Below are 26,041 nucleotides of genomic sequence, written 5' to 3' on the forward strand. Positions count from 1 at the left end.
CACCTCACACAGTGCTTGAAAATGGGGGCAGGGAGCCGAGTCAGTCGAGCACCAAATCAGGTTGGATGAACATCCTTATCTCAGGTGTTTTATTATAAAGCCGAAACCATTTTGTAATACAACTAGATTCAGCCACAGGTGATAACAGTAATAACAAACACGCTCCTCCACTGAGCCACCGTCTGCTCGAGCAGCACACCTCACTGCAGATGGAGCCCAACTAGCTCTGGACAACTGTAACACAACCAACTGTGGCTGTATTTTCATAAACATGCATACACACACACACACAGAGCTCTATTGCGGGCATTATTTCATTAACTGCATAATCGTGCAAAATATGCATGTATTTTCTATAATTGTATAATCAGCATATAATTATATAGAGCAGAAAATATAAACATAAATTAAATAGGTGAATGCATTTATTACTCAGATATATATTTCAGTGGTAACTGAAACCACACCAGGGTGTACGTGTGTGTATTTAATAGAGCACTGGGATGGAAAATGTTGCATTTATAGAAGTACACAATGCAGCTAAGGCCACCTCTGCACTAAGACACAGGTAGCAGTGACACTGCACAGAGGCTTTGGAAGACTCCAGCAGTGAGCCTGCACTAGAGGCCTGCTGCCGGCATGAGGGATGTCTGCTTTGCACTCTGCTGGGAAATTAACAACCATAACAAAAGGAAATGGGTAGAGCTTCTGTTTTGCAGCTGCCTCATTGTGCAGGGACTCCAGTGATTTCATCTGCCCACATGGAAAAATGTTGGAATGAGAATGCAGCTGACTACACACACTCTTCTGAGATATAAAAACTACACAGGAAAGCCAAAGGAGAAGGAGCTTTTCTCCCTAGTTCAGCCACAGATCTCAGCTAGCTGCCTACATCCTTTGCTTAAAACACAACAAAATAGGTAAAATGGAGAAATAGGATCATTTTTTAAAAAGATACTACACTTTTAGAAGTATGCAAGCATGTGACCACACAGTCTTACACTAGAGCATAAGACCGTCTAAGACTCACCATCCAGACCTCTTACATCCAGCAACCTAACCTGATAAAAAGCAGTACAGAAATGCTGATAAAAAAGGTTCTGAGATTGCTGACCTCCTTTCACTCTTGCTTCTGTTTATGTGAACTGTAGTTGGCCACTAGAGGCAGATGTAGACCTCTAGGGTTTTGTGTCTCACCTAGAAAAGCCATATTCCAGACAGACAAACCCATTAGCCCAAGCTTCTTCCAAGAGAAATATTTTATCATACGGAACAGCTCAGGAATTCAGCCTTCAATGAGGACTGCTTCAATCACAGATGGGAACTTGGGAACTGCACTAAATCACAGATGGTGTATTTTTTCCTATAATTCACAAAATGAGCTATTTCTACTGCTTGCTTTTTTTTCCCCTTCTCTGATTTTTATATTTTGCACATGGCAATTGCAAACATAGATACAATTTTTTAAAAGGGCCCTTGAAAACAGTTTCTCTTAATGATGCATGTAATCTTTTCCTGTTCAGCACACCCTAGCAACAACATGTCATCCGTTTCAGAAATTAAAACATAGCTAATTTTAATAGGAATGGGTTTATGTTTTATGCACTTTGCTTATTTATATTCTGTGTCATTTCTTTTTTCTTGGATAAGCTTGAAATTCCCTTGTTATCTCTTGAAATATTGTCAGCCGTGAGCTATTTTCTAGACCAAGACGAGGCAGCTTCCGCTGGTGCCACTCATGGGCCACAAGAAAGTGGCAGATCCCCACTCATACTCCTTGCAGTCTGTGTTGCCTTAATTCTGAATAATCATGGACAGAAGAAGGTGGCACAGCCCAAACTGATCCCATCAAACTTCGGCCCTTAACTGAGGTGGTGTATTCAGGCACCCTATAAAAGCCCTCTGCAGTCAGAGGAAGAGAGTGGAAGAAGGGAGAGGGGGAGAACAGGAGCACCCTGGCACATCAGCAATTCGTTCTTTGGAGAAGCTTCTCTCTCTGCTGTCTATATAAGGAGCCTAAGGCAGGCAGGTACTGTATCCAAGTTGGGGAAGAGAGAGAAATTTGGACATCTTCCAAACAACTTAGTCTTAAAACATAAAACAACAGATGGAAACAGAGAGAGATGGGGTCCACAAGCAGTCAATGAGATTGTGTTATGAGTTTGCACTGAACATGCCAGTCTCTGCGCATCAGTGCAGTTCCTCTTTCGAGCTGCTAAGTGACAGCAAAAAAAGCCAAAATTACATTTAATACTTTCCTGAAATTGCTTCGTTGCTTTTCCATGTAAACTGCTGCTATAGCTGGCACAGAGGTTTTATCTGTTTGCCAGTAGGAGAGGAGGACAGCTTATACAATATGAATAAGAGAAAAGGTAGCTATGAGCAAATCTCTCTGTTCAGCCACGATTCAGAAAGATTTAGAGCTCCACATGTTGATACCAGTATGGAAACAAGTAGGTTGCTACCAGCACTGTGCTGCGATCCAACCTCTGGGAATCCTTTTCTATATCCATTTAACTTTTCCACCTCATTTGCTATCACAAGCTGCTCAAATGCTGTCGTCATTTTGTTTCTGTTTTGTATTTACTGATGTTATCAAAAATTACACTTCACCGGAGGGTAATCTAAACAGCATTGCATGCCCTCTTCGGTGCAGAGCCACTCAAACATTCATGTGTTAGCCACAAAGCCAAACAGCAAATCAAACGAAAACACTGTGCAACGTTAATCTTTCCAGTGGGCTTTGAATCAGACTTTTAAAGATTAATTCATGTTATATCAGGATTCCACAATCCTCTGGCAATGACAGGAGTTCGGTGTTGTTGTAACACTGCATCACATTCAGGCTGAGTTCTGGGCAGTGTTTGGTGCACGCAGCCAGCCAGGCCTTCAGTGTCTTGTGCTGATTTTCCTGACTCTCAGAAAAACTGCTCAGCAGTCTCTTCAGGTCACAGAGAGATTTTGACCTAACACAGAACAGCTCCCAGTCTCACCATCAGTGCTGCTGCCTGACGTAGTCACGCTTACTGTAGCACACTCTTACTCATGACCTTACTCCAGGTCCTTGCCAGCATGCATCCCACACACATCGCCTTTTCTAGGGGAAAATCCATGTCTGCTGCAAGGTCTCAGAGAGAGAGTGTCCACACTTGCCACCTCACATCACGTGGCACCCACCTGCCCACAATCACAGCGTGACAAGAAGCCCAACAACTTGGTCAGTCTCACAGCAGATCACAGCCAAGGCCCGGTGTCCTGAATTCCCTTGGTCCAGTGCAGCTGGTCAGGAGAACAGGTTGTTCCTGAGAGAGTCTCCTCCATTCTGTGAGCCAGAACTAAGGGACTTTTGGATCACAGGTTGTCTTGGACCACCATGTTTCAGGGGCAGGGAATAATCTATCCTCCATTCAGTTTGCTCCTCATTTTGCATATTTTTGTTGTTGGCCTCCCATTTTTCCACACTCCCCACTACTTAAACATGCACTGTGTGAAATAATAATTATTTCTTTGTGCGAGATCGTTTTGGACTCCTGCGCCATTCGCTAACGTGTTCCCTCTCCCAAGTCTCTCTTGTGTCCCAGTGGTGCCATACTACCGATCTGGTTGCCTTTTTGCTGACAATGTGAGAAAAGCAGGGAAAGGGGCCAGGCATCTGTATTCTTCATCGATCCAGGGTGCTAAGCAGCTAGAGAAAAAAGGTATGTGAGAGGCAGAGTTCTGCTGTTCTGCCTGCATCTCTAAAATCTCCCCATGAGGGAGCTCCACAGCTGGAATGGATACTGCTCTTGGATTTTAATGCTCATACACCCGCTCACATAAAGCTCAACTATCGAGTCTTTATGAGGGTGAAGTGGATATGAGCCTAACCATTTTAGCTGTAGTGAGTTTGTAGTCACGCCACACACGATTTAGTGAATAACTGATGCAAGGCAAAAAGATGGCAGAGCTCTGTGATCTAACAGCTGTGCAAACAAGCTAGAGAATTTAAAATTCAGGAAGCTGTATCTGCAGGAAAGCGTTTAAAAAAAAATCCCTAGTGTCACATCTGGTGGCATCAAATTGTCATTATGACATGGTATTTAAGATGATTTAATGGGTTTATTGCTGAGGAAGAACCTTGGAGTTTGCTTAAACTACTGAGCATTAAAAGGATGTAACTCTTGAAATGACATTCTGACAAAGTACTGCCTAAACAGTTCATTATCCTTCAGGAATGCATACATATCTGCATCAGCCTGTGTGTACGTGGAAATGAACAGATCAACAGAAAGATGAACAGAGCAGACTCGTGTGGTGTGAGAATTATCTTTGGAAAAATTAATTAACTCCCCTTTCTCCCATTCTCTTCTGCATCTCATACATCCTTGTAGCGGGCAGGATCTCTGTCCACCTTAATTACTCCTCACTTAGGGCACTGAATCAATGGGTGGCTTTGAAACAAAGCATTCAGCTACTAAAAACAGCCTGGTAAAGTGTCTGGGAAAGGTTACTGATTATAGATGACTTCTAAGAAAAGGTGTTGTGGAAAAGAAAAGGTGTCTCTCTCCTTGCTGAATATTTTTAACGTGTCTTAGTATTTCTTTCACCTTTAGTTCCCGGAACAGTTCTCATTTCCTCTGAATGTTCCGACTTCTTATCTCAGGCCCTTTCAGCTCGTTGATTTTAAATTCAGTCTGGCTAATTCAAATTCAAGGCACACTGCTCCTGAAGTCTTTCACCATCTTCTGATTCCACAGAAGGGGGCTGTTAATAGTATGGGGTTTTGTCAGTGAGGAGCAGTGCAAACTTCCTTTTACACTTATTCCTTTCATACTAGATTGACATGACACATAGCAAGCTAGTCAGACAGTCTTGCTGTATGTGTCTAACTCGGTGATTTTCTCCCTGCTGACTGCATACAGAAGGTAGGTTTCCAGCCAGAGGTGCTCTGATCCACACCTTAGATAGATGCCCTAAGTAAACAGTAAAGATCTCCACCTGTGAAACGATATGACGGAGATTTGCCTAACCAGCCACATTCCTGAATAATTCCATCGAGTCACCAGGAGCTTTTCCATCATCTACGGCAATTTTCCCCCATCGATGCATTTGCCTTTTAACATTCGAATAAACTGTCAAAGCACAGCCTGCCTCTGCTAGCCAACCCTGCACGCATGTAAAATGAAAGAGAGAAAGGCAGGCTCTCACTGATTCAGACAGAATCAGCTGTTCAAATACCAGGAGTGACCTAGGCAGCGCAGCGTGGAGCTTCGCACATCCCAGGTGATGCAGCACAGATCTCTGCAGTCAGGTGCCTGACCAGGTGCCCAGCAGAGCAGCACGCTCGGCTTCGTGCTGTGCACACATTCCCGTACTGGTGAGTCCCCGCTGCTGATCCTGTTCCTCCACGTGGTACTGCCACACAGCCAGCCTGCAGCTGGCCTGCACTGACACTGCTCGCCCTGTAGCACTTCGCTACCCGTTTACATCTCTGACTTCAATTTTCTGTGTATCTCAAACGAATAATACTTATTTTTCATTTCACTTTTTTTTCCTTTGTAAAATGCAGCTCTTAGAAAGCAGGAAGGAGGAGTTTGTTTCTTCTGAAAGTGTCAGCTTCAAGGGGTCTTCAACAGCCGAAGGGTTAGTATTTCTCTCTTTCTTTTTTCAGTATGAGTTTGATAGTGAATAATTGTAAAAGGGAAAAAAATCACCTCAGGTTGTATATTGCCACTTCCTCTTGCATCGCACTTAATGAAAACCTTTGATTAGCCTGCTGAAGAGACCCCACATTCAATAATTTGAAGCAAAAGGTTAATGGTGTTATTACAACTATTATCCCTTTTAAAATCATTATCCTCTTGTTTTTTATGTCTATATTACCTTCACCTTTCCATGAACCCACTTTACCAGCTGTTTCCCTCTGTCATAAAGTTTGCTGAACATCATCCTAGGAATAGGACAAATGCCATGTTTTATCAATCAAGCCTAAGGGAATTCTCAGCTTCTCATAACCCAAACTGTAATGGGAGATTATTACAAAGTTTCTATTTTGATTTTTGAATTGGTCATGAGTACAGTTAATGTCAAGGTGCAAAATGCTGCAATTAAGACACCATTTTACGTGGGAAGTTTTAGAGATTAGCAAAGTATGAAAACTGAGACTAATCAATTGTAGTTATTTTCAAAGTGGTCATTTGTTAGAAGGACAAACAGTCCTGAGCAAAAATGCATGGAATGACCAAAACAAAAATAACGTGCTAAACTGAGCTGATGAGACCTTCTTCTGAAAACATCTTCCTAACTTAGACACTTAAATTGCACTGAGTCTGAGTGAGATTCATCTCTGAATGCACAGCAGTGCCTGAGACATATCTGAAAATGTGCCTTTGTCTCCAGAGACGCTGATTCAGTTTGCCTAACTTCAGCCACCTAAATTCAGTTGCCCCATCAACACTGGAGCTGTCTTTGCTCTTTATGAGAGGTAACTTCCTGGTGCAGTGTTCTTTTTTAAAGCAGTTGGCATCTTCTGTAATCCACTTCCACATTTTTTCAGATCCTGTGGACGCCATTAGTCAGCATCTCCCTTGATAACATACTGAGTCCAGGCTCTAATAGTGGGTCTAGAAGAACTTGTCTGCACAGAAGAAATTTCCAATTAATTTAAAAAAATGTAAAGGGAATTAAAGGCCTTAAAATAAGCAAATTTTCTAAGTGTGTCCAGTCTTCATCATGCAAAATAAAAATATCACATACTTCCTAGAGTTTAAAAAGAATCTGTTAAAGATAATACCTCTACATGAAAATACATTCTTTGCAGGATGGCAACAGTGCAGCATTGACTGAGCTCTTAGTAAAATAAATGAAGTGCTCCGTGATTGCTTCCTTTGAACATGGAAAAATACAGGTAGCGCATACTAATGTTTTCCAACAATAGTGTCTATCAGGGAAAAGCTTTGATCTGTGCAGATATTTAAGCAGAACAAAGTGTAGGCTTTGCCCATGCTGTTTTTATAATAATGGATGCAGAGGAGAAGTTAATGCCTGTATAACTTATATACCATTGCTGGCAGCAGAAGTGAGACATTTTTTCTTCTTTAAATTCCAAACATTTCGCTACCAACTTCTGAATGGTAATTCAAGAAGAAAAAGCGGAAAGTTTTGCCAGGTGAAAGATGTAATAAGAAGCAAATTCCCACTATAAAATTCCTGATTGACGTGGTCTTGTCATTATCATTGAAAAAAATCTTGCAGTGTGTTATAATGACAAGGAGATGTGTAATGTTATTCTGATACAAGAAAAGACAGTGTATATCCATTGATCCAAAGAATTCTAATTCACCCCATAAAGTGAGATAAGAATCACTACAGCAGGCAGTTAAAAGTCCATCTCGCCCTGTATCCTGGCTCTGACAATGCCTAGTACTTCATATTTCAGAAGAAAATGTCAAAATAGGAGCCCCATTGTGTGTGCTTCTAAAAATGAACAGTATTAATAGTAAGCATGTCCTTATCTCCCGTGCTTTTCACGGCTAGCCAACCATTATTGGCTTCCACAATGGTTACTGTAGCAAGTGAATTTTACATGCGTTCTCTTTTATATTTATGCATATACGCTTAGCTGCATATACATCTATAGCACATGGACAATAAATACACGTGCAACAACCAAAATAGCAAGTCCTAATACTTACGAATTCGTATGCTTTACTTTAAAAGCAAATGCATGCTTAACCAGTTCTTGTCAGCCAAGCTTTTTCATTTCTGTTTTAATCACAGCTTGAACTGGTTACTGAGAAATTTCTTCAGTAATTGTGTAAATATTTTTAAAATGTTGTCAGCTCACTAATGGGTCGAATAAAAAAAAAAAAAACAGCTGGTAAAGTTGAAACACTGAAGGTGAGGTTTGGGAAATGGGCCCAGAATCAAATACTTCAACTTATCAAAGGAAAGGTTTGTGAGGGAGGCTAGAAAAAAACAGCAACAACGGCTAAAAAAATAGCTAGAAGAATTCATAGTCAGTTGTGTGAGCACTTCCACCTCATACCAAGCAGCAAAACAATGACTGACTATTGAGAAAATAGCATTAGTAATTTCTACTTTGAATCAAGCCATGATTTCCTTGCAGCAAAATGAATAAAATCAGAGGTGACTAGAAAGAATAATGGTGTTGCCATCTCCCGGTACCTTTAAGACAACGTTCAGTGTCCTAGGCTACATGCTCTGATCCAGTGTTTGTGACAGTCTTTGCCTGCATGCACGGGAAGGGGGAGGGCGATGTGACTCAAATCATCTTGGTCTCCCCAGGGCCTGTGAAATGAATTGAGAGAGATTCAGGCTGCCTTCCGTAATGGGGCACGCTCATAAAAGGTGCAGCTCTGCCCTAAGACAGTAATTAGATTTAACACCTTGCAGCATCAGCTGGTTACCAGTGGATGTAAGAGGATTTTTTGCCCTAGGTTTGTCAGTCACCTTCCACCAGTGGGGTGTTCTGCCTTCCCTCCAAGCACTGGAGGCAGGAGCTCAATGTCCTTTCTTGTAACACCAAGAATATGCTTACAGGTCCAAGGTTCAATTGGTCACCAACGTTTAGGGAAAGCAGGTGGAGTGTTTTGGACTAAGCTTGTTTTCGCACCTTCTGCTAGACAGGGTTGATTTCCCATTCCCTAAATAGGACCACATGGGGAAACGCCATCTCCAGACACCTTGCCAGTGACAGTGCCATGCCTTCCTTCGTTCCCCATCACTGTAATTACATGATGACTGAAATATTACTTTGGTCTTTAAGCTTGATCTAAAACATTTAGGGAAAACTTAGTAGTTTGTGATACTGGGTAAGCTTAACTAGGCGGGCTTAACACCCAACCCTCCCATGGTGCTACAGGAAAGAGATTCCACATCACAGAGCAACTTCAGCTACCCCAGGCTCAGAAGGCAGAGTACCAGAATGCATTTCCACAACTTCCCTAACGTCATTCTTTCTCTTACAACATCCAACAATTTGACGCCTCACAACACATGCGTCTTTTTAAGGACATAAACTATGCCTGTACTGAAAATCACACTGAAAAAGCAGAAAAATTCAAGCAGTGCTGTTATATGTTAAAGCATGCATTCCCATTAGCAGAGCTCAGCCATGATCCCAAACTGTTTCCTGTCCTGCCAGTCGCTCATGTTATCTCAGGCTGCTGACTGCAGTTTCCATCCATTGTAGCTCTTACCCTACATTCCCTCTTGGCATAAAGCATTCTATTATCTTCATATTCTGCTGAAGCAATCTCTTTCCTAAGCCTGGGCAACAACAACAGCAATCAGAAATGGAGTTGCAAAAAAAAAAAAATCGGCTTCACATGGAACATATCTACATCTGATAATTGCTATACTGCTGGGCAGTGCTGAGAGCCACACATAGCCCCAAGGGAGACTTCTGCAAGCAGATTCTGTCCAGCAAATAGTGCACTAGGAACTATCTTTAAAAGATGTTAGATATGCCATCTGTGTTTTTGCAGTGATATGAACCCATGACAGCGCTTGGTGTGAATTGGTTGAAGCGTGCACAACACACACATTCCTGTTTGCAAGAATGCTCTAACAAAAGATGAGTTCAGATCCAGGCTTGCACTTCCCTTCAGCGCGAGGTTTCCTGGTATGAGATTTGAGTTCATCTCAAGTTCAAACTTTTTCAGCCTAAGTGTAAAAACATGCACTTTACAATACCATCAGAACCCGCAAATTACAGCCAAGAACAGGACACAACTACACCAGCACATAAATAAGAACCCAGATGAGTTTAATTCCCCATCCACGTTCTGGTTATGCGTTCCCTTGAGCCTGAGCACCAAACCATGAGCCACACATGAATAATGCAATTGCTGTTTCAGTGTTGGTTCAACAGGAGAGATCTGTATCCTCCTTCTTTGTCCGGTATTTATAGGAACAGTCCTGCCCACCTTGCTTTGAAGTCAGAGTCACTGAAACGCAGAGGGGTATGCTTTACAATTGTAGGAAGCTCTTCCTCAAGAGAAGCACTTCCAGAAGGCCACACAAATTGTGCTGACACCACTAAACCCTGTAAATCATTCTGTCCTCAGGGAACAGCAGGATGAAGGGACGTTCTAACCACATTCTTCTCTACTTCTGCTCCCTGCAGAGCCTGTAGTAGTTGTAAGCATTCAGAGCCACCCTCAAACAGTCCTGTGCCACCCAAATAGTGCTGGATTCAGATCACTTTTATGTAACAGATCTGGCAGTGTGATCTACTATACAATATTTAAGCAAACAACAGATGGTTCAAGTGTATTCTTTACCAGTGCATGAAACAACACCATCTCTCACATGCTGGACTGCAGCCCTGACACACTGGGCTCGGAACTGGTATGGGGATCCTCGTCCTGCGGCGGCATTGCTCCAGCCACCTCCCAGATCATTCGTCTGGGAGTGAGGGAGGGACATGCTGCTACTGTACTGCTGCTGAAGGATGAAACAATCCTCCCCGCAACTCTTTTCTCTTACCCATCTCTTAACACAGGGATGAAATGCACTCTCACCTCCTGAAGGTAATCATAGCGAGGAGCTACATCCAAGCACTCCGTGCAGGAGCCTTGACAGTTGGGTTCTCAGCCACCAATGGTGTGCAACATACTCTACCCTTGGCAGTCCTGCTGTCACTTGTGATTTTCCATTTCCAGACATAATCTTGTATTAAGATTGGTCTTTTGGCCTTTCAGAGGATTGTGCTTTGTTTGAAAGCTGCATGAAGAAACACCTGTCAAGATAAAATCTGCACCTTGATAGAGACCTGGGCCAGTACAGCAGTAGTTGCTTTTCTACATGTACCACGTACAGCATGGCTCTTAAATATACGCTCAGTGGTGTTCATACCTTGGCAGTGGTGACATATCAGACTGTGTTTGCAGCAGCATTTGGAAAAGAATCTCCGGCTCTTTGCAGTCTCCTATGTGTAAATGTCACTTAATTGTCTAAGAAAAATTTGGCTGACCTTTCAATTACTAGTAATAGAATAAAGGCAGTAGAAGACTGTATGTGACAGCAAGTGTCACTGATACCCAGTTGTCACCTTCCTGTGCTGACCGGGAGCGCCACAGAGAATTCACACTCCATTCCAGGACTGCATTTTTGGCAGAACACTGATAAAGGAACTCAGTGGTAAAAGGACAGGAAGCAGGAAAAGAAAGGAACTGCCCCTCATCCTTCCCCGTCCTGACTCCACGAACAAATCCAGAAAGAGGACTTCTGAATATCTGCAAAAACGCCCTACATTCTGAGAACTCTTGTGGAACTTAGGAGTCCATCATGCCTTCTTTCAGTAGAAAACATTGCATAGTTGAGCCTATTTGCAGATAAAGGTCCTGGTACACAGACAAATCCTCCCAGCCATGCAGAAATAATGTCGGTATGAAAATTACATGCTATGTTTGAGTTCTGGGCCAGTATATGTAGTTTATACAACTGTTTACACAGCTGTTGTTAATTGCATTTGTGAGACTTTCGTTCAAGTAGTGCACATCTCATGGCTCTTCCACTGAAATATACAGCCGTATAGTCACTGTTTTGTCTACCGTGTTTGGTACTGGATAAGAAAGACACTTGAGTGGATGTTACAGTACAGCAATCTCAAATCCAGTTTGTAAATTCGCTGTTAGCAGCAGTGTTTATAAACACTTCTCATACTCCTCCTTCACATTCACTCTCTTAAAACTCTGACACTGTTGATTATGATCAGAAAAGTTTAACTGATAACCTCCTAGTGCTGGTGCATGACTCAAGAGCGTTTCTCAGCTTCCTTCTAGCAAGTTTTTCATTTCCTTCCCAGTCACTGCTTTGACCTCCAGAGAACAGAGACCTTCCTGGCAGAGGTCACTGTTGTTGAGACCACTTCTCATCTTGAATATTCTACAGAACATGGGTTTGTGTCCTTTGTGTGGAGACTTGAAATCTATGTGATACCTTCAAACCTCTTCTGACAAGTTCAAGCCCTCATAGCCTATTTTCAAACATGTACTGAGATTAATTGGGTGAAATTGTTATATCCAGAAACTTAATCAGCCACATCCATCTAAATTCAGTGATCTGACCCCAAGAGGCAATTAACCATCAGAGCTAGGATGCTACCAGCAGCTGTAGAAGATGTTTAGTCCTTCACCCTCAGGGGAGGAGCTGATCACAGCTTCATTGTTAGGGCTGATCATAGCTGATCATAGGGTACACTCAGTTTAGACATTTCTTTCTGCATTCTTTACTCTTACAGGCAAACTTGTCAATTAGCTTGCTCAGACAGCTGTTTCTTACATAGTCCTGAACAAAGCAGCAAAATAAGTGACAAAGTATAATCAAGTACTTCAGTATATCTCTTGCTCTTTCACACATGTACGCACACATGCATCCCGTCACACACACACACGCTGTCTGAGCGTTCATCTTCTGTTCCTTCCTTCTGGCTTATCAGATACTGAAGTAGCGATGGTGCTTTCCATCATTCATGCTGTAACTTCACTCTGTTGGTCAGCTGAAATGCCTCACACAAAAGAAACTATTCTCTGGGTAGATGAAAAATAGTCATGCCATGATAATTTCAACAAGGAAGTTTTGGTCTTTGAATTGTTCTGAAAAAAAAGTATATTAAAGGGGAAACAATAACATCTGACTGTGACTGAGCATTCTTATGTACTGTGTCCTCAATGACCTACTTGTTCAAACCATTCAAGTTTTTAAATTCTAATTCTGGATAATGTATTGTTTCATATACAGGTGTCCATGTTTATTCCTTTCCCTATCTAGCCCGTTACTACTTGCAAAAAAGTAAAAGGAAGTAGAAGTTTAATGGCCATACAATACCCATAAGGCAGTTGATTATTTTTATGCAGGATCTAAATCACATAGAGAAAGAAGACAGAGATGTGAGATTTCAGTGTTTTTCCTTACATTCATCATATTTTCAAAACTAGTTGCAAGAAATCACATATGTTGTATACAAGCAAATTTAACTAATAATCAACATACAAACCTACCTGAACACATTCTGTTAGCTTGCTACAAAACTAACCTGATCCTTGCTAATGTGACGGCCTGGGTATAAGGAAGAAGTGCAGGTAGAACTGGATACTCAAGCAGCCTCAGTTTAAGTGAGCTCAAAATAACAAAGATAGTAAGATTTCATAAACCGCACATCCCAAACGTGATGTGACATTTGTAGTTTCTCTAAAAACTAATTGAGAGAGTATAGAGGTACACAAATACCTAAAATTCGTTTCAGTACGCAGTCATCACGGTGTTAGTTCCTTTAGTTACACCTTCACCGCAAGCTGGGGAACTTGCAGCCATGCTTCCAGATAAAGTCAGTGAATTCACTCTGTCTGCAAGCTGCTTACTTTTCCCCACGCAGTTACTGATTAATGCCAACCTGCAGCAATGAAAGGTGCTCTGAAGGCCTACGCGGCCCTCAGCAAGGACAACTTCATCACCACATAAATACTTCTAAATATAAGTGTCTGTTTCATGGGGCAGGATACCACAGAGGTTATGCCACGGATAGCAAGGAGCCCTGATGCTGCCATGTTAGTTATTTAAAGGCCGAGGCTCAGGCTACGGAAGACATTTTCTGGTAATTCCAGTAATTACCTGAGTCAGCGGGGAAGTGCCGAGCTGGTGCTCACCAGGGATGTAATAACGCAGGAAGCAGAGGACACTGGAAGTTCCAAGCACACAGCTGACTCAGGCAGAAGTGCAGCTTCTTTGTCACCAGCGTAGACGCGGGCAACTCATTCCTTCAACAAGAGGCGTTGGGCAACCACGAAACAGGAAGCCTCGCACAAAAACGTTACGCTCAGTGACCGGACGGCCAAGGAGGGCATGTGGGTTTGTGGGGTGCCGGGCTGTGGCCAGGCCTTGGAGCTGGGGCACGGAGCCGCACTGCTGCCCGGCTGCTGGGCCCGGCCTGCTCCCCCGTTGGCGTACGTGCATCTACCGCTAAGCAGCTGTAGGTTTTCCTAAGCTTTTAGGTCAGAAAACGGGGGGGACACATTACACCACGCTGTCTCGCCCATTTCCATTCTCTGTGAGTCCCACTGCCCGTGGAGAGAAGCTCAGCCCACAGACAGGAACCGAGGCCCACCGAGGGGCCCCAGCCTCCCCACAGCCCTTCTTGGCTGCCGTGCAGCCAGGCCCACGACAGCTCCATGGACCGAGGCCTGCGGCGGGACAACAGCAAGGCCCAGGCCCAGGCCCAGCGCCGTGCCCCACCTGCGCACGTGCCCCCTCAGTCCTCGGGACCCCGCGCCCCGCCCCCTTCTCGGCTTTGCCACGCCCCCGCGCCGCTCGCTCCGCCCCCTGCCTGCCTGTTTATCCACGGGCTGTACACGTGCTGGCCGTACCCCGCCATTGGTCCCCTGTCCGGGCAGCTGCGATTTTCTCACCAATCGGGGCGCTGTCCACGCGCGGCCGCCTCCAGCCGATTGGCTCCGCCGCGGCGATCACGCAGCGTGACGTACTCCGGCCGTGCGCCCGCCGGGAAAAGAGCGTCACCCGCGACGAATGGCGGGGCGAGCGGCCGAGCGGCGGCCAATGAGAGGCGGCCCGGGGGCGGGACTTTCCGCTGCGGGCGCTGGCGGAGACGGGCGGGTTTTAAAGCTACCGTCGACGGCGGCCGCTGGCTACCCCGGGAGCCGGGGAGCGATGGCGGCGGCCGGGCCGGGCCCGGGCCCCGGGGCCGGCGGGAAGGTGAAGACGCTGGCCCTGGTGCTGCAGGACGAGGCCCGGCGCGGCGGCTACTGCAGCGGGGACACGGTGTCGGGCCAGGTGCTGCTGGAGCTGGCGGGACCGCTGCCGCTCCGCGGGCTGCGCCTGGAGGCGGCGGGCCGGGCCCGCGTCGCCTGGAGCGAGGCGCCGGGAACCGTCGGCGCGGCGGGGGCCTGCGGAACGGAGGCGGCGGCGGGGCCGCGGCGGGAGGCTGAGGTGCGCTACCTGGACATCCGGCAGAGCCTGCTGCCGCGCGCGGCCGAAGGTGAGCGGGGGAGCGGGGGGGGGCCGGCGGCGCTGCGGGGCCGCGCCTTGGGGGACGGGGGGGACCCCCCCGCGTGGCCCCGGTTGCGGGGCTGCTGCAGCCGCATCCCGACCGCTCGCCGGGATGCCTCGTGTCCGCTGCGGCAACGCGGGCGCCGGGCCGGGAGCACCGCCCGCAGCCCTCGTTCCCCGTTCCTCACGTTGGTTTCCCGGACAGGTCCCCGCTTACGCCCGGCGTCGGGCGCCCGGTGCTCCGCGGGCAGCGCCGTGCGGAGGCTGGGCGAGCTCCTAACGCCGCTGCATCGGCGAAGCCACCCGCGGCAGCACTGAGTTACAGGGACGCGGCGTTTCGTTGTGTAAGGGCTTATCTGCAGAAAAGTGATGTCAGGCCTTTGAAAGCTCTATGGCGGTAGGCCCTCACTAGTTGTATTAAGATTACATATATGAATAGGAATGTATTTGCTAATACTGGCCTTAAATCGCAGCTTTTTAGCACAGAACGTAGCTTGTTAACTGAAAAAGTAGGTTAGCTGCTGCCATAGAATTGTGGAGTCACTGAGGTTGGCGAAGACCCTTAAGGTCGCCAGCTCTGACACTTTGAGGCCACCACTGCCCCGTGTCCCTCGGTGCCACCTCCACGCCTCATCAACACCTCCCGGGATGGGGACTCCGCCACCGCCCCGTTCCAGCGCCTCACCGCCTTTCCGTGAAGGAACTCTTCCTGACAGCCAATCTCAACCTGCCTAGGCGCAACTTGACGCTGCTTCCTCGTGTCCTATCACTTTGTCACCTGAGAGACCGACACCCACCTTGCCGTGCCCTCCTCTCAGGCAGCTGTAGAGAGCGATGGGGTTCCCCCTCAGCCTCCTGCAGACTGAACGGCCCCTGGTTTCTTCAGCCGTTCCTCACGTCTTGTCTTCTAATCCCTTCGGCCAGCTTTGATGCTCTTCTCTGGATGCAGTCCAGTATTCTTCCTGAAGTGAGGGGCCCAAAACGGAGCGCTGCACTTGAGGTGGTGTCACTGGTGCCGATTACAGAGGGATAATCACTTCCTTAATCGCTGTCCTGTTAAAAAGGAAAAGAAACCTGCTGTATGCTTTCCAGAAGCCATTTTGGATTGGTTGGCCAGCATCCTGAACTGAAGCTCAAGGACTCCGTGTTTCCTTGATTTTTTTTTTTTCATTGAAATCACACTACAGAATAAATAAAATATGGGCTCCAATCCAGAACCCATGGGGATCAATAAAAACTCCTACTAGTCCCTTGCATCTGGGTGTTTATAATTCATACAAGCCTCTGCTTTGTACTTCTATTTATGGAATAACTAAAATATACTATTCATTTTTATCCTGCAGGTGAGGAAGGCTTAGTTCTCTTAGATGGAAGACATGAATTTCCCTTCAGCTTTCAACTCCCACAAGAGTAAGTTAAATAACACAACCTGAAGGGACTGTGCTGGACGCTGCTTGTTGTGGAAAATTAACTCAATGTAATTTGACTCATGTTTTTTTAATATCAAACTGATAGGTCAGCTTTATGTGTTTGTCTTAATCAACCACCATGTTGATGACATGCCCTGTTTGTTACAGCTTCCCTAAGGCCCTAAAAGTACAAGATGTAAATTGGTTTATGTTTATATACACAGGAAGCGTTCGTGTTTGGAACTGAATTATAAACCCAGGGTAATATTTTTGACTGTTTCAGACCTCTGGTGACCTCTTTCACTGGGAAGTATGGCAGTATTCAGTACTATGTGAAAGCAGTTCTGGAAAGACCCGCAGCAGCTGATCAAAGCGTACAGACAGAGCTTCAGGTCATCAGCCATATCGATGTCAACTCACCAGCTTTATTGGTAAGAGGGTCCTCCGCTGCCCCTTCCTCCCTTAAGGCCAGCTGCAGAAATAAAAAGAAAAAAAATCATGTTCCATCCAGCCACAACCATTTCCATGTTATTCTAGAGAGCCATTTTCTGACTTCTGAAAGCATATAAGCTCCCTAAGCTTTTCTCTATAAATAGATGATCTTAGGTTGTGTGAATAGCAAACAGAGATGGTTGTTGGGTTTTTGTGTTGGTTTTTTTTTTTTTTTAATACCATTGATTACAACCCTGCTGGCAGAGGTGCTCTTGCCAAAAAGTTATGCAGGCTTCAAATGCATCAATAAGGCTTAATAATAATAATGTACAAGCATAAAGTAGTTACTCTTACCAGAGCGACTACATTCACGGGGCTGCAGTGTCCTAAACTCTTCAATAATAGTAGGTTGAGGAACAGTAATTATAGAAGAGTATTAATCATGCCGAGGCTGTCATTTATGGTCTGGCCATTATGTTACGTATCCTTCCATTCTGCATGTCGTTTTCTAACATTAAGTGTGTGCACGCAGCTGCTTCAGAAATCTTTTCAGTTATTTCCTTATGACAGATTTGGCCACATTAAAGCAGAGCTTCTAATAGTCACTAGAAATACTGTAGAGTAATAAGAAAGATCAGGCATTAAGTAATGAGAAAATAGGCAAGATAGAAGCTAATGAGCTGGATTCTTTTATCTCAGCCCATATTATGAAAATAATATAAAATTATACCTTGCATTTTCATGATAGCAACGGGATCTAAATGGTTATTCATTTAAATATGAATGAGTAATTTCTATTTGATTTAAAACCTTAGGATAATTTTAACATTTCATCATGATGAACATAGCTAAGAGGTGTTTTTAGCACTTTTTTTTTTCCCTTCCTTTTATGTCCTTACATTTTAATCTCTCCAGAGCAAGAACTTATAGAATTGTTTTGGCAGTGACATCTGTAAGCAGAACATAGTCCTTCATTCATCTGCATACATCAGCAGTGTGAAGACATACTGCAAAGATAGTATGGAGTTGACCAGGCTATTGCACAGGAGGGGAAAATGAGTCATACAGTGGCCACTGCTCATAGTGGATTACAAGGCATCCACCAAAAAAATTGGAAAGTTTTGGAACAATTGGATGGTTTTTTTTTGTCACAGTGTTAAGTATTAGGGGTTTGTGTGACTACAAGTCACGAAGATGTATCACCTTAGCTCAGTGTGTGTACATTTGTCCTTTCTTATTAGATACACAAAGATAAAAATAGTTTACCTGCTTAACTATTGTTTGTAGATGGAATGAATTCTGCATTTTTCTGCACTGGGTTTGTACAAGGGCATAAATACAGCAGTACTTCCTTAGACTTTTTAAAAGGAGCATCTATAAAGTTTACTAAATCCATCTTTTTGAAAACATTAGCTTCAAATACACTAAGTCTCTGTCTTCTGCATTTGATACCTTCTAAATGCAGACTGGTGCTTTAGAACAGTCCTGTCTTCAGATAGCCAAAACTTGCTGCCATTTTACATGGTGGACAAAACACCATTTCCATTGAGTAGTCCAAAGATTCAAATCCAAGTGGATTTTAGAATTAATTTCAGTGATTCTTATGCGTGACATTAAACTGCAAGTGACTGATAACTTTATGCAATAAAATGGAAAAAACTCTCTGTTTCGTAGACACCTGTTCTGAGAAGTCAGGAGAAGATGGTTGGCTGTTGGTTTTTCACCTCTGGGCCAGTGTCTCTGAGTGCCAAAATTGAGAGGAAGGGATACTGTAATGGTAAGAGGAATTGTCTTCACCCTTCAGGATATGACTATTAAACATCTCATAAGATTTTTTCATCTCTGTAAAGGCAACACTTCGTAATTGAAGGAGTAGCTCTGTTTAGGGGGTTGTAAATTGAGATCTATATAGATTTGTTTAAGAAATATCATCTCACCCCACCCGTCACTCAGCCCTAATGAATATAAGTAGAAAGGAAGCCCTGTAAACTTAACGGAAAAGCCACGAACATCTGGGTATAAAGAGCAAGATGCTTTTAGTGGGGATAAAGTACATCATTGGGCATATAGGGTTTTTGCATGCCCCATTTGTGTAGGTTTACTCTTCTGTAAGAAAGAGCTCTAGCAGCTTCTTTCTAATCTTGATAATATTGGATATACTGAGGAAATGGAACATTCTGGAATGCAATTAATACTGCATAAAAGGAAGACTGGTGCAAATAAAGCTTTTGGTGCTTGTTCATGTTTTGCTTAATGTTTTAAAATGAATCATTGTTTATGCATAAAATACAGCAAGTGGCTTGAATTCTGCATGGATACCACTCTGTAAAGAAACGAGTTTAAGGAAACTAGCAAGCATTGTTCTCGTTATTACGGTGGGGTGATGTACACGCTGCAAAACAGCTTTGATATTCCTAAAAGAAAGTTGGCATATACAAATTGTTCATTGACCTTTTTCTGGTTTGAAGGGGAAGCCATACCAATCTATGCAGAAATCGAGAATTGTTCTTCTCGCCTGATTGTTCCAAAAGCTGCCATTTTCCAAACACAAACTTACCTGGCCAGTGGGAAGACAAAAACTTTCCGTCAGATGGTTGCCAATGTGCGAGGAAACCATATTGCCTCTGGGAGCACAGATACCTGGAATGGGAAAACTCTGAAAATCCCACCTGTATCCCCCTCTATACTTGACTGCTGTATTATTCGAGTAGAATACACATTAGCTGTAAGTATGGATTTTCTTTACAAATGCAACTATTTTGTAACAGCTGCTGAAAGCTACATTAGTTTGGGGACAGAAGAATTTCCTTTACCAAGCAGTTCTTAAATTTTGAATTGGGGAGCAACAATAAATGCCAATAAATATCATATGCAGGTGAGAGACTGAAAATTGTGAGGAGATTCTGAAACTGAAAGATAAGAGTAATAAGGAAAATGTTTCAGAGGGAAGCAACAGCTTAGTTCTAGACTTGCAGAGGTCATCAGGGAACAGTATTTCTCACTGAGTGGGTTCTTCTAGTTGTTCTCTTCAGAAATGGGAAGGCAGGACTGGAAGTCAACCTGTTTAAGATTGTTTGTTTGTTTTTTTTTAATGTCATCTAGAGACAAGGTATAGAAGGAAGGAAATGACTGAAAGATAATGAAAGCTGCCAGAGTATTAGTTAAACATCTGGAATGAAGAAAGCTAATTTTAAATGATCTGCAACAGAGGCAGTATGGCAGCTTCTGGGAGCAGTAATTCAATGGAATCTAATGATGTCTTTTTCTCTTATTTGGGGGTTGTCGCATAGGTGTATATCCATATTCCTGGTGCTAAGAAATTGATGATTGAAATGCCTCTAGTGATTGGCACTATTCCATGTATTGGCTTTTCAAGCAGAAACTCCAGCATTACCAGCCAGTTTAGTATGGATATGAGTTGGCTGGCCTTAACCCTGCCAGAGCACCCTGAAGGTAATTTATATTGAACTTTTTACAGTACCACATAATATTGTTTGTAACAGAAAGATAGTAGTGGCAGTACAAGGACTAGATCAATAAAGGATGTAGACCACTGAAGTATGACTCACGAGTAGTAAGGCATGTAAATCTAACTCAAAATCCAAAAGGAGTGATGGGCATACCCTAGCTCCAACTTTCCTTAAGGGTCCCTTCACCTCTAGCTGACTTCAACTAAATCTTGAAGTAACTAACCTATCATAGCAGGAATTCTACTTTTGCAGTAGAATTAGAACTAAGGCACCTAAAAGTTCCTTCATAAAATACCAATATGTTGCTGGAGTAGCTCTAACAGCATCTGCAGCATGCCTGCGGAACCACTTAAGCATACTAAGACCACGGTTCCAGATGCAGCATTTATGAATATAGTGCACTTCATAAAATCTGACAGTGTACAATATTTAATATATACAGTCTTCATGGTCTTGGATACTGTAATGCATATATTGTCTTGCCAGAGAATACTTCAGAATTTCACAGTATTATCTCTCGTGTTTCAGCACCACCAAATTACGCTGATGTAGTGTCTGAGGAAGAGTTCTCCAGACATGTTCCTGCTTATCCACCTCCAATTGACTGCGAGGAACAATTGTGTTGTCCTGTGTTTGCTTACATACAAGAGTTCCGGTTTCAGCCTCCACCTCTTTATTCAGAGGTAAAAAAAAAAAAAAAAAAGCTTCAAAAAAACCAGCTAGAAGAGCATCTGCTGAATTTTTAAGTGTATTTGTTGTCAAATGGGGGAGGGAAAGTATTGGGATGCAAGACCTATACGCAGTAATTATTGACCTCCTTCTCCCTGTAGGTTGATCCACATCCAACTGATGTAGAAGAATTTCAGCCTGTTTCATTAATGCCTTGAAGAGGGCTTGTAATGAGGATCATTGTGTTGAATGTCTTATCCTTCTGCTGCTTCAGCTGATGGTGCAGCTAAAAAGGAGACGATTTTCTTTTTCACAACTTCGGTTTGTGTACAAAAAAGGCAAAAGCAAATGGAGAGGAAGGTATGAGAATGTCTGGTGATGGAAGAGAATCTGCTGGATCAGCCTGCACAGAAGATCTTGTGGAAGCAGCTATGCTTGGGGTACATGAGAAGTACTGGAAAATACTAAATGCTTTTTTTAAAATAAGTGGATGTATTGCATAAAGTACACGGTGGAGATGTGAGGATCTTCTGAAGAGAACACAGTGTATACTTTGTATGGAACACTCTGGAAGAATTTAAGTAAGGATGATGTTGGGAACTTGCTTAGTAGAACATGGGTAGCAGAACAGAATGTGGGGTCAGAAAGTTTTTCCAAAAGATGTCCCAGTGTTCAAGGGGCTTCTGTCTGCATCCAGGAATGGAACACTACTAAAATGTGGAGCAAAGTCTTCACTCTAGCTTAACTTTTCATTTCATGAGAGCCTGCCAAGTGGTACTGTTTAATAATTTATACTGATTCTAAAGGTGTCACGGATGACAAAATAGCTATTATGCAATATTATGAAGACAACCATTTACTGAATGAAAGATAAGAGTATGTAAAAGAAAACTGAACTTTGATACGAGCTTATGCACTATGCTTTCTTTCAAGGGATTTCTTAAGGGAATTATTCTAGCCTTTTCTACCGTGTTGTTCTTTTTCTGCATCTTACGCCTATGGGTAGCATGATAAGGGGAAGCATGGCAAGGGCAGATCCTTTTGCCAGCAGTAGGTATACTTCACAAAACGGACAATACTTATTTATTTGGAAGCCTTTATAAGCCTACCTCTGTTCTGGAAATGTACTTACGGTCAGATCTGAGACCAAAAAAAGAGTCTTGTTTAAGCTCCAGGATACTTCAAGGTTCCAGAAGGGACCCTGAACAGTTTCTGTGGTTAGTGAATGAGATGGAAAGCATAGAGAGAAGCTTAAATATACCCCAAATAGATATAGCATATAATCGAAGTGGAAGCAGGCGCCGGAGGAGCAAAATCCTCTGGTAATGGCACAATGCTTCTCATTACTCCTGCATTTTGTCTAGAGATCTGTTGTCAGGGGCTGCACTAGTCACTTGCTATCCATCCTATTTTTTGTTAGTGTTTCCTTGTTTGTTTTTGTTGTCTAATTTTGTTTTTGTGCAATATTTTAATGTTTTCTTCCTCAGGTCATGTAGAACAGTGAGTTTTTGCTGCTAACAATGAAGGCACATCATATTACTTGGCCCTTTGCTGCCTTCATTTAAAGTAGAATGTTTGCTTCCTGCCAAGCATCAGTTGGAATAAGTAATCCACCATGAACAGATGACTTAACGGGGCAGAAACACAGCATTCTCAATGTGCATGTTTACAGTCAAGTCTTTAAACTACAGGGAATCTTGAACTGCTAGAACTACTCCATATGTCTTACAGAACGGTTTTGGGATAAAACGCGGTGCTTCGTGCGGTTAAAACATTGTACTCTCTGATAACTACGAGAATAGCAATTGAGTTTCTTTTCATTTCATCAATAACTGCAGTTTAAAGAAGTTTAAATGTTTTCTATGAAATCTGTCTTCATTCAAGAAGCAGGGATTTTTCTACAAGCATATACGGATATGTATTTTTAGTCTTCTTTTAGTATGACTTCCTTACATTGTCTGATTTCTAGCACTTCACCTCAAGTCACTCTTACATCACTGTACAAGACATGCTGATGAAGATTCATGTTTCTAAACTGCAGTTACATTTTTCATTGGCAAATTGCAGTATTGTCATCTATGGCAAATGCGGCTTTAACCAAACTTTGAGTGCATGTTTCAGAAAGGACATTCTCAAAATGAGTATCTCTTGTCTTAAGTCTCAACATGGAGCTCTCATGCCTTTTATGTCAGTGGTGGCGTGCCCATACACTCAGTGCAGGATTTTCTTTTACATATCACCTGGAAAGGGAACAAGCATAATTTCCTTAAACAGATACCATTGCGGTTACTTGAAAAATACTGTGGCTGTGTATTAATTTGCATGTTAACAATTCAAAATACTATATTTAAGAAGATTACGTGCTTTTTTTTCTTTTTTTACTTCCTGATAGGTGATGTGTGGTATCCAGCTATTTCATTGGTATAAACACGGTCAGGCAAACAAAAGATGAAGGGTAAAGATGTGCTTTCTTGTTGTTGTTTTTTTCCTTCTGTGAGTTGTTCTTCATTATTTGCAGATAAACTGTGGCCTTAGATTGTTTGCTGCAAAAAAACAAACTACTAAAATGTGTTTCTAAGGAAGCACACGTGCTCCTTCAAAGGAGGGTTGAAAACAAGATCAAGTTCTGCTCTCGGACACTGGGCTTAGTGCAGAAATTGGTCCTTAAATAATGTTTGCACAATAAGTTCAATACGCAGGGGTTTGTTTTGATAACTTAACTGTGAAACAGTTGAAGAGAGACTAAATTAAAAAAAAAAAAAATGCTGTTAAACTTTAACATCCAGGAACGTGATTGTATTTTGTACTAATATGAGCCCTATGGGTTCTTTTTTTGTTAATAAAAGTATAAAACTCACAGAGCGCTGTTCCTGTTGGTTTCAATATCTGTAAGATGAAAAACTGTCATCTTTTAATCGTCTTAGAAATATGTTTTGTGTTAAGCAAGTAATAAATGATGTCCTCTTCCAGACAAGGGCAGAGAAGGTACTGCAGGTCTGTGTTTGCAGCACTGATGTTTGAATTGAAACGCAATTCCCATACAGAGGAAGAGAGATCACTTCATCAACTCCTGAACTGGGCCCTATTCCAAACTCTTAAAATAGCTTGTTCTGTTATTTCACTGCCCCATTTGAACACCTAACTCCTTTTGTTAAATCTGTATTGTAGACCTCAGTTAAGCATGTGGAGAGCACAGTTCACAGACAAAGGTGATTTGAAGATAATCAATTGCTCTACTTACCTCCCATGCCAAAACAGCCACGGCAGTAATGCCTGCTTTCCAATAAAATTCTGCTGCTTTCCAGTGCTCTCCTTGGGGTAGTGGATGAGCACAGGGAGGACATGAAAAGAGGCTTTCAGTCTGCTGCATTTTTCTAAAGCTGATTATATAATATCTTAACATCAATACGGATAGTGCAGGCCAGCGTGTAAAGTAGATTCTCTAAAGAACTAATTAGGTCTGTCATGGGCCTGGTCATTTGCTTCTAATACTCAAAATTTAACAGGATGCAGCACAGACAGGGTGCCAATCTGTGCTCCAAATCACATTGTGATCATCATTATTCAACATAATTAATATGAAATGATATTACACAAAAGGGTACTATAGCATCATTTCATTATTGGCATTTTAAGACAAGTTGTCTCAATATTAAGAAATGAAAAGCAGTTTTACATGGAATGCGAAATGGTAATTCAAGTGGGACTTGAGGAGCTGCTTACACCAGGGCTTCTTCTAACACAGGCATATTCGATCTGATTAAGCACAACTGTATTACCGATAAATCTCTGAGCACCCATCCCTTCCAGAGAAAAGAGGAAATCCCTCTTAGTTTGGGCTCACATTCAACCATCTGGCTGCCTGGAGGGCGAGAACGTGAAGTGCAAGGTGAAAGTAGGAGTAGGTGCTAGTGCTTGATGGACACCTACAACTAGATTTCCTCAAACAAACTGAAGCATGCAGATCAAAATGATTTTATACTAATACACGATACTTGCTGTGTCACTTGACGGCACCTGTTTCCTTATTAGTTGTGCTTTCAAGTTACAAGTGTAGTCATATTAAGAATTGGATACATAAGTGTCAAGTAAGGTAGATTTGTAGGTATTTACCACTCAGCAACTATCACTATGACAGCCTAATAAAAAGCATCACCCATATGCTTCTACCATCTTCAGTGTCCCAGACCTCTAATGGAGTCCTTCAGTGTCCTAGACCTTTCTCCTGCTCTCCTCTCTAGCAAACCTGCTCCTTGGCACTTGACTTGTAGCACAAGATGCAGCTGGCAGTCTGTGCTCACACAGATGGGCAGAGTAGCGTAAGGACCTTTGTAGTCTTACTTGATAGAGGGAGTACAGAGTTAAAACCAATACGCAGTCATCCATTGCGGGAGCTGCGGGATGGAAACTGGAGAGCAAGGAAGCAGGGGAGGAACAGAACGGAGATGCTGTCAGTGTCAGGCAGAAGACACAGCTGAAGCAGTGAACAGTGCCCTGAGACTGAGTGTGACCTGAACACCAAAAGCAGCCAGTTGCCCCTGATGCCTGGTATCAGACGTGGCCACACGCAACATGTGCAAACGGTGCAGATATGTAGGCTAAACCCCCTGCCAAATTTTTTTGGCTGTGGAAAGGTATTAGTCCCCAGTGCCTTGGAACAACATAATTCTCCCAAATAGCTAAGTACTGGGCACAGAGATTCCTGACACTGACTTCCACAGATCCCAGAAGGTGATTGTACCTGTATTTCAGTACCCCGCTGTGGGATATCCATATTTGCACACAGAAGCTTTCTGAAAAAATGAGGAGCTTATCTTGCACACGTATAAACAGCATGCTCTTACAAATCAGCTGACCTGTCATGGGCACCTCCCAGCTGGAACTCGCAGTGACTGTATGTTGTGAACAGTGTGACCTCAGCTTCTGGGGAACACGAGCACACACTTTCTTCAATCCTGGTTTGGGGAAAATGAAAGAACAGGTGTAAGAGCTGTCAGTAGAACTGAAGAATTGTCAAGAGGATAATATTATGACCACAAGTGTTAAATAGAA

The 26,041-nt window shown here is 43.2% G+C and overlaps 1 protein-coding gene and 2 long non-coding RNA genes across 3 annotated transcripts in view; 2 read left to right on the forward strand and 1 right to left on the reverse strand.

The window, feature by feature from the left end:
* LOC110403681 overlaps positions 1-12,865 on the forward strand; it is a 113,418-nt gene extending 100,553 nt beyond the window's left edge. Inside the window, exons 5-6 of the long non-coding RNA XR_002441791.1 lie at positions 5,549-5,622; positions 10,508-12,865. This is a non-coding gene — a long non-coding RNA (uncharacterized LOC110403681). The remainder of the gene's footprint in view (positions 1-5,548; positions 5,623-10,507) is intronic.
* LOC110403682 overlaps positions 1-26,041 on the reverse strand; it is a 135,366-nt gene that overhangs the window by 31,741 nt on the left and 77,584 nt on the right. The window contains exons 3-5 of the long non-coding RNA XR_002441792.1: positions 25,846-25,944; positions 16,839-16,890; positions 15,807-16,062 (exon numbers count right to left, since the gene is read on the reverse strand). This is a non-coding gene — a long non-coding RNA (uncharacterized LOC110403682). The remainder of the gene's footprint in view (positions 1-15,806; positions 16,063-16,838; positions 16,891-25,845; positions 25,945-26,041) is intronic.
* On the forward strand, positions 14,515-23,848 carry ARRDC4 (arrestin domain containing 4). Its single transcript, XM_021407243.1, has 8 exons — positions 14,515-14,998; positions 16,353-16,419; positions 16,702-16,849; positions 18,525-18,627; positions 19,319-19,575; positions 20,141-20,303; positions 20,849-21,003; positions 21,151-23,848. Exons 1-8 carry the CDS (start codon positions 14,530-14,532, stop codon positions 21,205-21,207), a joined length of 1,419 nt encoding a protein of 472 aa, XP_021262918.1. The 5' UTR covers positions 14,515-14,529; the 3' UTR covers positions 21,208-23,848.

Source organism: Numida meleagris, chromosome 9 (assembly GCF_002078875.1).
Source record: "Numida meleagris isolate 19003 breed g44 Domestic line chromosome 9, NumMel1.0, whole genome shotgun sequence".
Taxonomy (NCBI): Eukaryota; Metazoa; Chordata; class Aves; order Galliformes; family Numididae; genus Numida; species Numida meleagris.